General features: G+C 43.9%; 1 protein-coding gene across 1 annotated transcript in view; it reads left to right on the plus strand.

The window, feature by feature from the left end:
• Nucleotides 1-12,841, plus strand: part of LOC144723968 (neurobeachin-like) — a 518,054-nt gene that overhangs the window by 417,037 nt on the left and 88,176 nt on the right. Inside the window, exons 26-28 of the mRNA XM_078602770.1 lie at nucleotides 3,890-4,070; nucleotides 5,592-5,719; nucleotides 7,827-7,928. Coding sequence (XP_078458896.1) covers nucleotides 3,890-4,070; nucleotides 5,592-5,719; nucleotides 7,827-7,928 — 411 coding nt within the window. The remainder of the gene's footprint in view (nucleotides 1-3,889; nucleotides 4,071-5,591; nucleotides 5,720-7,826; nucleotides 7,929-12,841) is intronic.

Raw genomic sequence — 12,841 nt, forward strand, 5'->3', positions numbered from 1 at the left:
CCGTAACTTCCTTATTGTCAGTCGAGCGCTTCCAGCCGCAGTGCCATCCAGCCGGATTATTTACACAAGCTTGCTCTTTGCAGTTGCTCTTTTTATATTTAGCCTGCGTTTATTGAGGCCAAGTGGGCCTCGAGTTCACCAGAGAATATTGTTATTAATTAACAGAACATTATCCGCCCGTGCAGTAGTAATCAGGAATTATGTGTAGGTGATTAAACTTTGATTGGATCCAGGGTTTGAGCACTGCTTTAAAATAATACCCACGGATTTGTTAGATTCAGAGGCATCGTATGATGAATGCGTATCCAGTCGTGCGTGCACCTATCTTCGCAGGCAATCAATGCATGGGCTTTTTGGGAGATGTTCATTATCATAGTTTTATTCCAGGATGTATGGGATGTTACTATGGGTTCATAAATCAACCAATTTAGCATAGCACAATGGCCAAGGGAAATAGGTATTAAACGTGGTTGAATTATACGGCGCATCCTGTGTGGCCACTTGCGACCCTCTGCATTACAGTGCAGGATGCAAATATACCGGGCCAAGGGCGGTCTCAGAGCAGAACGATGCATTGAGACGCTTGTGTGTATGTATGTTGAACTTCTTTCACACCGTACGTAGCCCAACCATGCTAATCAGAGGTGCGAGCATTAAAGCTTCCGATCACCATCGCACAGAGGATCCCACGCCGTGATTACAATACGGACACGTGTGATTTGATTTCAAGTCGAGGGCAAGTTTTGTTTCGTATTATCATTATTTTTCTTCTTCATTTTTGCCCCATATGATAATCATTGACTGATGTAATGTTAATTGGGTTAACGTATAAGATATTAAATTTGAATATGTATGGCCAGAAATGGTTGATGAGAGTAAATAGTGAGCAGAAGCAGTGCAACATTGTGACCAGCACATGATTCTTATCATTGGATATATCAGTGTGGTTATTTTTAAGCTCTGATGGTTGTCATTTACAAGTTTGAAATGGAGTTTCGTTCTTGCATCGTTTGATTGGGGGCTGTTCAGTGGGGGTTGAACATCTGTGCTGTACAAGTTTGCAATGCCATGTATTTAACTGCAGCATTAACATGCCACTTGAAAACGCCGTACGAACTCAGTCTACCCTTGTTCCTCCGCCAAACAATTAACTCGCATTTAGTGCTCTCATCAGTACCGTCATCTTCCTCTCATCCCGTTTCTACCGAAAATGTCCTGACATGTGTGGGACACTAATTTCACACTCAAGACGGATTGTCAACGACTCGGTATCACCATTGACCCTTTAATGATGATGGATGTCTTCTTTAGGTCTTAACTGCTTCTGCCATTGCATTATAATGAGTACGTCACTTCAATGTCACCGCGGGGAAACTCACCTTGCGCATCGTATATCCAAGAATGATTGCAAGCAATGCATTTGTAAGGATGCAGCATTTCTGTGAAGTTTTCTTGAACTTGTTATCAAGATAGAACCACACACCATTCGATGCAATTGTGCTAAATAACATAACTGACAAGATACTGGACATAGCAGAAAGCCAAACTCCCTCTGTTCAAATTCTTTTGGTCTTTCGGTAAAGTCACGTAGATAGGTTCAGAATAATAAAAATAAAATAAACGACGTTTCGATCACAACACAAGCGATCGTCATCAGGAGGTAAAAAAGAGCCCCTCCCCTTTGTTTTCCTGCAGTCACGAAAGCTTTAAGTCAAGATTTTTTCCTCTGTTCAAATTATTTGTGTGCTTATACCTCCAAAGGCAGCACCGAGTTATTGCTGGAAATTCCATTAGTCCTTGACAGGGACCAGCCTATCCATAACGCTACCACCGATAACCTTTTACACGTGAATTCACACTTTATTGACCGTGGAGAAGTGAAAGACCGAGTTGACTCTGGGATGTTGATTAGCATGGTTGACTACGTACGGTGCAAAAGACGTTCAATATACATACACGCGTGCTCTTAAGCGCAGCAGCTCCATCTGTCCGCGTGTTCACTGGAATTGCTCTCGGATTAATGAGATGTCTCTGTGTGACATCAGCCAAAATATGCGCTGGAAATTCAGAGGTGGTGGTGAGCTTTGGTGTTGGAGCTCCAAGGCAGAGATCAGCATATCTGTGTAATTTAATATCCCGAATCCATCGATACTCATTTTAATACGGCTTTCCATAGAAGAGGATAATATAAGATCTCATGTTGAGATGTATTAAATCAGTATCCGTAACATTCTATTGTGTGTTTTATATATTGCAATGATGTAACCCTAACATTAGGGTTTAATATAGTTAGTGTTATTGAATAAGAAAATACAAGATAAGCATATTTTTCATACAGTAGAATGGAATGCAAACGAAAGATGGTTAGTTAATGCGCATTTAAAAAGCGAATGGTGTTCATGTAAGACGTTGGTTATGCAGATCTTTTCCCTCACAGCACCATGATTATTTTGTATGTTCATTCTATAGCTGCAAAGTCTGTAGTGTTGGTGCGGTGTACACCTCTGTGCTTTGAGCCTTATCCTTATCGCAACTGTTTAGTGTATATTGCTCAACATATCCTGAAGGCTGCTCAGAAGCCATTTCTCATTCCATAAAATGAATAATGCATTGATGACATACGTTGTCCTGTGGCTGGGGACTGTGAACAGGAGATGAACACCATCCCATGCTCCTTGGAGCAGGAAACCACTTTGATTTGTTAATGTATGTTAATCAGAGGTCCGAGCAACTAAATGTGCGTTGCCGTGGCAACTTTATCATCATCATCATCATCATCTTGCTTTAACCAAATCGTTGTGCAGATAGCTGCTGTGTTCTTTGCAAAATGCCTGGCCTATATGGCAGTCTAAAAACAAATAAGATTTCTTTAAATATGACAAGGATTTACTACATTGCATCAGAGGGAATGGTATCTGTTTGAATTCTGCGCTGAAGTAAGCACCGTCATCCCATTACAGCGTTATGCCGGAATCATAAACGCACTCCCTGGGGCTGTAAGGGCCTCCGTGGAGAGCAGTGAGTAAAAAAGTAATTGCGTCCGGGTATGGCTGCCGCTGCCTTGAAGCTTGACCTAATCAAATCTCGGGCGTCGTTCGGAGTTGGAACTTTTCTCTCCTGCTTTCTTTTCCATCCCAGTTATATTTTTATCGTGCCCTGCGTGTGATGTCACGAGACTAACGTTTTTTCCCGTTCCAAACTCTGGCAGCTATCAGTGATCCATCCTGCTTTAGAAAACGACCTCGGGAGAATGTGAAAGAACTATGCCTCCTTTCCACAACTTGTGGGGCGGCCTATTCTGTATGTCCTGGAAAGAGTGTTCCTTGAATATCAATGGCTCAAATGTGACTTCATAATCTTCAGAGCTGACATGTGCCAATTTAAGGGATATACCAGTTTTACTACGATACATTTGTTTGTGTGGTCATCAGCGACTGGGCTGTGACCGTCACTCACTACAGTTGAATGCTCGACATAATCCCGTGCACGCACGTGCTCCGATTGAAACCTGGCATTGCAGTGCGGCTAGTTCGATGTGTTGACCCGGCATTTTAATCCCCTGCGTAGCCGAACCACCTGAGCGTTGGGGGGGATGGTGGGAAAGATGGCGGGTGGGATGGATGGATGGCTGGCTTGAGGATGAGGTGCAAGGATGGATGGAGAAAGACATGCAATTATAGAGGGATGGAATAATACACGGAGGGGATGGGGGAATGTATGAAGGGGAGGGTTGGATGGAGGGCTGGAGGAATGAATTTGAAAAGTAATGTAGAGAGGAATGGATGGAGGGCTGACGGGATAGATGGAGGAATTTGTTGGAGGGAGGGAGAGATGGATGGAGGGAAGATAGATTTAATCTTGTGCGTGTTTGCGCACGGCCTGTGCACAGGGCGAGGTGGAGAGCATGGAGCCGACGCAGGGCATGTCGGTGGAGACGGCTGTGGGCTTCCTGCAGCGCCTAATGGCCATGGTGGACGTGCTGGTGCTCGCCTCCTCGCTGAACTTCAGCGAGATCGAGGCCGAGAAGAACATGTCCTCCGGGGGTCTCCTGCGTCAATGTCTGCGGCTCAGTGAGAGGCACCCTCCCACACCCGCGTCTTCTCTCCCCCACCGTTTGTGTGTTTGTGTGTGTGTGACGGACGCAGCCCGATTGATTGGCTCGGGCCGCCGGTGGGGCGAGGGTTGCCAATAGCAGCCGCACTGCCCCGATTCCCCTCGGCAGTCCTTCCTCTGCTGCTGCTGCTTGGCTGCGGGATGGGATGCCTTCTAGTCCACCCTGATAATTTGGGCCAAAAGCCTGGACATGGATGTGGTACAATGGCATCTGCAGAATCCCCACCTCTTGGTGGAATTCCACCGAGCGCGACACCAAATTCTACACGCGTATGGCGATACGTCTGCGTGTTCTCGTAGGTTTCGGTAATGGTGCTCTTCCTTGGCGCCAGTACTAAACATCTCAAGTTTCACTGGTGGGGGCCAGTAACTCCATAGGACCAACACCTCTATTCATTTTATTGTCCCTAAAAGGGATGATGGGCTAAGTTGAAACCCCTGTTGGGGTTTGCACTCGTAGTTTCCTGTTTGTTGAGCTGAGCACGTTTAACCAGAGGACTAACGTTTTTTTCTTTCAAATGTTGCAATTTACATAGCAACGTAAACACCTTTTCACAATCACTCCCTTCCTTCTCGCACAGTGGAGATGAGCAGCAGAGCCCAACGCTCGGCCGAGCGTGGACACTGGTGCTCGGTTTCCGTGGATGCAGCGGTGGCGGCTCTTTGCGTGTTACGAGTTGACCCACACCTCCAGAGTGTTGCGTTGCCCATTGCTAAGCCTTAGCGCGTGGGTACAGCCATTGACGGGTGACGGAGATGGAGGAGGTCAGGGTCGGTGTGTTGATTTACGAAGCCCACAGAGAATATTGGCAACAGCTTTCCCAGTGGAAAATCATTTTTCATCCTGTAATAAACACGTAACCTGGAAGTAGGTGTCAGCACCATATATAATGCTTGAAATCTATTAGCAATTACCTGGAAGCCACCTTCTATGGGATATAAATGTTTTAATGTGGATGCTGCTGTATATAAATGGGGATTCTGGGTGGTGTCCTTTATTTTAAAATAAATATCCACTTGCAATTCGATGGTGCAAATTTTAAAACCTGTGGACAATTACATCGCCACTGGCGAGGCAAAGGTGGCCGGGTGTGGTGCTAGCCACCCACCTCGTACGCCTTGCCGGTCTTAATAGGTGCTCGCTAACAGCACTTTTCCCAACAGTCTGTTAAGGATATATGGGGGGTCTTTGTATGTGTGTGTGTGTGCATGTGTGGGAGCAGTAGTGCTACGGTTAGCGTGCTGTGCTACGAACCCGGCAACACGAGTTTGATTTCTGCTCACATCCAACACCAGTGGGGATTATTAGAACCGGTCCTGGGCCTCCCCTCGGTCGATTCAGCCTTAAATGAGTACCTGGTGTGCGCGTGCCCACCTTTATAGGTGCTTCTCGACAACAGCGCTTGTCCCAACAGTTTGTTAAGGCTACACGGGGGATCTTCGTGTCTGCGTGCGTGTCGGTATCGTCGTGCGCCCAGTCTGCTGCGTGGCCGTGCGGAACTGCCTGGACTGCCGGTCCCGGCAGCGCGGTCGTGGCGGCCTCACCCGGACCAAGTCGCAGGAGACGGTGCACAGCCTCGTGGGCACGGCCCAGAGCTCGCTCAAGGTACTGCAACGCAGCTCACAGGCCACACCTCTGCCGGGGGCGGCGACGTGGCCGAGTTCGCCACCCGTTCGTTGCGAGAGGGGTCGCGGTTAGTTACTCGCAAATTAGGAGCACAGCCCCGTACTGGCAGACTGGCAGACTAATACCCATTTTCAGGCCCGGTGCTGGGTAGATCTTGTGCTGCCACACGGGAACTGCTGCCAATGACGTTCCTTCGACTAGACCGCAGCAGGGCATTGGAACTGTTCTAAGCCTGTTAATGATGTGAATGAAGCAGTTATAACATTTCATCGTCAAACGACGCTGCATGATCGAGATCAAGAGGAATAGGTCACCGGTGCCACCATACCTCTTGCTCATTCCCTTCTCAAGGAGTCCGTGTCTTTGTACTACAGTTTAGCTTCAACCTCCGTGGATAGTCTGCACTGCAAGTGAAATCGCCAAATCTGGCTGCATTAATTGGTGACCACTTAAGTGCAATTCCTGTGGCTGCCTCTGTAACGAGCCATCCTCTGTTCTCACCATCACAACCCTGACTTTCCAGGTTATGTCCACGAACTTACTCGCCAACTTGTATTCTGAATTCTCAAGTTGCATACCTCTTGAACACGCCAATGCTTCTTTTTGAGTAAATTTCTCAGAGTCCACTGACCTGTAAAACAAAAAAACAGACATTATTTAGTTACTGGCATATTTACATAAAATTTTAACCAAAGGGCGTTGTGTAGTCTGTAAATAAATTAATATATCTTCACGTTAAATCATAATTGTGTGAAGCTCTTCCCCAGTGCCTCCCGTGATGTTTTTGCCATGTGAGATTGCATCGTGCCGCACCATTGGAGTTCATCGAATGTTTAAATGATGTTGCATCCCTACGCTGTGCAACAAAATGGCCGCGTGAATATCTTGTAAATACTGGGTGGTAAAAAGAGGAGGGACATTCTCTCGTGGCTACATTCAGTGGGGAAGTATAAGGTGTAGAAGGAGACAGTGCCGAGATGGAACAGAGACACCAGCAGCATGCCAGGGGGAAATGACGACCCTTCCTCGAGACAAACGGAAGCAATGTGAACCTTAGAAATGCAGTGGAGGCATTGAAGGCATCCATTGAGCGCTCCCCGAGGGCGTGCTTTGGCTATCAGTCATGGACATTGACTTACGAGTTTCTACACAAAGCGAGAACAAAAAGAGGCAGACTCCCGGTGCAGTCAAGCAAATTAATTTTCCCCACGTATGAGCGCTTAATGTGCCAATTATTATGGTTTCAGCTCACCAGTAAGTTAAAGAACAATTCTTCCAACCACGTTGAACAATTGGTTACGACGTTTCTCTTCAAACGGTCAGGTATATTTAGGAAATCCCAGGAAGTAGAATTACCGTGTCATCTTTCCCGACTTTTTAAATTGGTGTCATGTACGTATATATATTGAATTTATTTTGTACCGTCCGTAGCCAATCTTGACCACACAATCTTGATTTGAAGCTTTTGTGACTGCAGGAATCCACACTCTTTGGTTCTTTCGGTAAAGTCACGTAGGTATAAAATAAAATAAATCACGACGTTTCGGGCGCAACACAATCGTCCGTCATCAGGTGGGAAATAACCAAAGAGTATTGACCACACAAACTCATGACCACACAAATTCTGCCAGATCGTTACTTGTGGCCTAACCAAAACAAATCCATTATGAATCATAATATTGGCTGGGAAAGATGTACGTGTTAAGAGACAGACAGTCATTTATAGGAGAAGAGGAAAGATGTAATCCTCACAGCGGCTTTTGGCGAGCCATCGAACAAATGCCGCCACTCTTTGCTCACTTTCAGATGTTCGACGATATTAGGAAGCCACTGGAGCTATGCACTGTGAAATCTAGATTGAAAACTCGTTCTGTAGAAATGTTTTTTGTGTTTAGCTTGTTGTCCTTACACCGCACCTCCGATTACCACGGTTGGCTACGTAAGGTGCGAAAGAAGTTCAACATGCATACACGCATACGTAAGCCTGGACCCGAAAACAGGGGCAGGGAGATGGCAGGGAGTGCCGCTGGCCAAGTGACATCGGTGTGCACCGCTGTGCGCCGTGACTCGTCGTGTCGTTCTGCAGAGCCCAGTGGAGAGCAGCTGCATCTCCCCGGTGAAGGACACGGACCGATTGCTGCAGGATGTCGATATTGGCCGTCTGCGTGCCGTCGTCTTCCGTGATGTGGTAGGGCAGCGCGCTGCGGGCGGCACACACGGCAACACAGTGGGAGGCACTCTCTGTTTGGCATGCACTCGTCCGTCGCGGCACGTGGCGGCCAGCGCAAGCCGAGTGTGATTGGAAATTATGTAGCCAGGCATTGAAATGGGCTGGCGAGGGAGGTGAAGAATGTAGTTGGACACAACAACAAAGGTAAATGTCGGTTATAAGTGTACTATTCCCAGTTCGTTTTGTTTGTGGCACGTCTTCAGATGAAGAATCCATTTGGAGTAATGCATCACCCCTCATAACAGAGAACAAACTGCAGAAGGAGATATCACAGAACTGCTTCTGAAAAATCTTCGCGTGACTCCTTATCACTCAGGGGCAGCACTTCTCACCTACCATGTGATTGTTTGCCATGTGACCATAAAACGAATATTAATTTCAAAAGCTAGACTTTAGCTTACTGAAGTGCAAACCCAAATTTAACATAATGGTGGTGTTTGTCTGTGCAGTCAGTTGTGACCAAGCTTAGATAACCAACTTACTACACAGTTAAGAACCTGGTTTAATCATAGATGGCTGTCCAGATTTGAGGCCGGGATATGAGCATTTGTTACCTGCTTGGCGCTTTCACCTTTGAGCCACTCGGCCACCCAGCCACCGAAAATGCTTTACTTTTAGAGATTATGGAATTTTCAAAGCAGTTTATGAACTTTCTTTTATTTTACATGTACATGAATCACCGTGCATGTGCGTGTGTTGACTGTAAAATGGAGAAATCTGAAAAACTTCAGCGTTATCTGGAATTTTCCACTTTGAACAATCGCTTGTGGGGAAATCATTTTTATATCGACAATAAAGTTACTCGTGCTGTGAATAGAGTTTTAGTTTTTTTTCTTTTTCAAACGGGGACTGAAGCCTTGAAACAGAGAGACGGGGAGAGCATTTCGCTTCAAGGAGACTGGCTATAAAAGTATTAACAGTTTCATCAAGGCCAGTCGAGGCTTTCTTACTCAGGCCACAGACTTTTCGATTACTCCATCGTAGCATTACGACACCCAAGATCGGCACAGATTGTGCTTCTCAATATGCAGCCCCCGGGCTTGGCACGTTCGGCGCAGCCAAAACGCGCCACTCCGATCGGATGGGAACCAATCCCTCTTGTTCTTCTTTGGTTCTTTCGGTTAAGTCACGTCTAAAAATAAAATAATAAATTAAAATAATAGCGACGTTTCGATTGCAACACAAGCAATCATCATCAGGCATAAAAGAAATAGCAATAAAAATCTATTTCTTTTATGCCTGATGATGATTGCTTGTGTTGCAATCGAAACGTCGCTATTATTTTAATTTATTATTTTATTTTTAGACGTGACTTAACCGAAAGAACCAAAGAATAATTCCTGCAGTCACGAAAGCTCCAAAATTAAAATCCCTCTTGTCCGAACGCTAATTTGCTATTTGTGGAATGTAAATAATAATGATGATGATGCTAAAGAGGGGAAGAGTGGACTAAGATTAAGTGTCCCTCTGATCCCATTTGTATTGGGTGCCATTGTCAATGGACCACCCTGGTTAGAATTCCGTTATGTCCTATACATATATATATAATTATCTGTAGTGTATTCACCAGTTGCTTCGTCAATATAGTAATTGGTAAGTCAATGCAAACTGGGAATCATCTTTGATGCAAAAAGGATTTATGTTATACAAATTTTGAATCAACATTCTCGCGTAATAATTCATTAAACAATAGTGTATTTGAGATGCCTTTGTGAAGAATACGTTTTAGTTTTTAACTTGAAACTCATGAGGGCTATCATTAAAAAAACACATTTTACATGAACACGGATATACTTATGACATATACACCACCAACATGTCCTCAGCTATACGCTGCTGCTATTTACGTTAACCATAACGTTTGCCAACATAATTAGGGAACGTAATTCGATATAAAATGCATTCATTCTCACTACTACAGAGCCCCGCTCGCCAGCTGTCAGGCCTCAGTGTCTACAAGATCGCAGCCGTACTGTGAACTGGACCATGTCGCTTTACGGGTAACTGCACCACCGCGCGCTTTTAGATATGTGCTGCAACAGGATAAAATGAATCCGCGACAGAATGAATGACAAATTATGCTTAATTTTCTAGGCCCAGAGCGCTTTTGCAGCCGTCTGGAACGCGCTTCCTTCCGATGTTAGGAAGCTACTGGAAATCTATGCAATTTGAAATCATCTCGAGTGAAAACTGACTTGTTTAGAACTGTCTTTGTGTGTTTAGTTGTTGTCCTTCACCCACAATCTCCGATTAGCACGGTTGGCTGTGTACGGTGCAAAGGAAGTTCAACATACAGTACACACTGGATACCCTACTACCCATAGCATTCTAGAAATGGGGCACAATGAACGCACTGTGTTTTTTGTGCCGTTAAGTGGTGTGGGTTAAAAAAAAAATTATCGTTTATACTATGAGACCTCTTTTACCAGTGGCAAAATATAGTAGTATGTTTTTACCCTTTTAAACTGGTACAAAACTGACACCTTTATGGCAGTGTAAATGCTTACCCCGAGCTCTCAATACTCTGATATTGCACTGTGTTTGAGTTGTACACCTTCTGGTGTCATCTGGTCCAACACCAATGGGGACTAGGCTATAAAGAAAGCCGTCTCGGGTGTGGACCAATCAACTTCAAGGACAGTGCATATTATTATCATTATCAGAGTTGCTTCTTTTTGTTTGCATTTTTGACTCCATGTGTTGTGGTTATTGCAAACATGATGCCTTGTATAAAGGTGTCAGTTTTGTACCAGTTTAGAAGGGTAAACACCTACTATTACTTAATCGTTTATCTCAATAACTAAATCTTGCAATTAAATCATTTATGGACACTGATGTTCAAAAAGCACTCAGCTTTTCCAGAGTTGAAGTTTTGACTGTTTGTGACGATTGCAGATTACTTTTTTTCGTGCAATTAACATAAGTCATGCCAACCAGGGACCATCTCCCGTTAATTACCTCGCCAGGTATACAGGGGGCGTGGGTTGGATCCCGACCCTGACGTCTGCTGTATATTTGGAATTTGCATGTTCCCCCCTTGGTCTCGTATATTTTGCTCCGGGCCCTCCGGTTTTTCCCTTCACATTTAGAAACATGCGATGCGAGTATTTGGCTGCTGTACATTTCCACGTGATAATCCACTTCGTTGAGCTATCATTTGTGGCCAGGTCGCTTCGGAAAAAGAGCTATACAGCTCACTGGGCCTTACCTGCAAAAAACAAATTCAATTGTGATTTGAAGCTTTCGTGACTGCAGGAATCCAAATTAGTAATTTAAATTGTTTAATAGAACGGCCTCAATTCTATTTTGAGCAGGGAGGCACTTTTGAAGTTCATCACTGTATATGATCACGTGCTTAATGGATGAGCATCAAACAACCAAACAATCCAAACACTTGAGAATACTATTAGGCACTTTTCACTTCTCAAGGCAGGCTCTCATATGTTCTTTGCTAGTGTTAATAAAAAATAACAGAGGTCTGTAAGACACATCTCCAATCTGATGACGTCAAACAGTGTTCAGCCACTTACTGCCGCCGTTATAGTTAGGACTTTACCAATTTGTAAGTTTACTATTCGCATAAGGCTGTCTGTGAGTGCCACCCCAACACTCTCCTGCGTGGGAAGACACTTTTGACTTATCGTTTTAGAGACGTAATTTTATAAACATTAATAAACAGTTATCATTCACAGCACCTGTAAATTGCATATATTGTGGGAGTAGGCCATAATATATGACGTAGATTTCTCCGTGGTCTAAATACCGCTTCCACTTGTAATATGGATACAAATTATTATTAGGGCAATATGGAATTTAATTTAACTGTGATCTATAAGAAATGTCAACAGTACGGTGTGATTAAGTTTTCTTCAAAGACTAACATCATTCCCGGAACTAGCGATAATCTATGCAGTGCTGATTGTCCTTTCTTTATAAAGCCACTAATCCTTTCAAATTTTGATTGACTTTGCATTTCCATAAATAGTTTTAAATTCTATTCTATTTAGATTTTATATAGCGCCTTTTAGCTGCTCAACAATGCTAAATCATTCATAGTTTATCATTCAGTTTTATGAATAGTTTTTTTGCAAACTTCACTATTACTGTCTGCAAAGTAAAACAAACGATAAAAAAAAGAAATTTTATGCAGTTTTGCATAAAAGTTGTCGTTAAATTTTAATTTGCAGCTCTAGCAGGAGAGCGGCCTATAAAAAAGCAATGTTGACAGGCTGGCGCATTAGATTTATGGATTTGGGTAATGGGACACCGAAGCCCGAAAGGCCTTGGAACATTGGAAAGCAGTCGGTCAACTAACTCCGAGCAGATTGCCGCCGCTTGCTGCTCACCAAAAATTTTGCACGCCGCCTTTGTGATCCAAAATGCTATTCTGCCTGATAGACGGACGGCTGTGCTGCAATGCGATCAACTGAGCTTCAAAGTCGGTGTGAGATAGCAATGGGTTTTTTTTTTCTATGGAGCCGTGTTCAGCAGAGGGGTTGTTGCAAGGCCGTAGCCATGGAGTTAACATTGGGGAGGACCAAATCTTTCACGAGGTCCCCCCCCCCCCCCCAGAAAAAAATCTACATTTGAAAACAAATTTCCTGCCTAAAATATTTAAAAATTAATTAACACATAGGATGGACTTTTTATTTATTTTTTACAATAATGTCTAATAGTGTATTGTATTACATTGCTCTGTTTTTTTCTTTTTTTTACCTTTTCTTGTTTCATTGTATGTAATGGCAGAGATTAGTGATTAATAAAGTACAACCATAACCACAATCATATAAACATAAATATATTTTATAGCAATATATTGGGGGGGGACATTTTGAGCATATTTCAATATTATATATTATAATTATATTATA

The sequence above is a fragment of the Lampetra planeri genome, chromosome 19 (assembly GCF_965212315.1).
Source record: "Lampetra planeri chromosome 19, kcLamPlan1.2.h2, whole genome shotgun sequence".
NCBI classification, from domain to species: domain Eukaryota; kingdom Metazoa; phylum Chordata; class Hyperoartia; order Petromyzontiformes; family Petromyzontidae; genus Lampetra; species Lampetra planeri.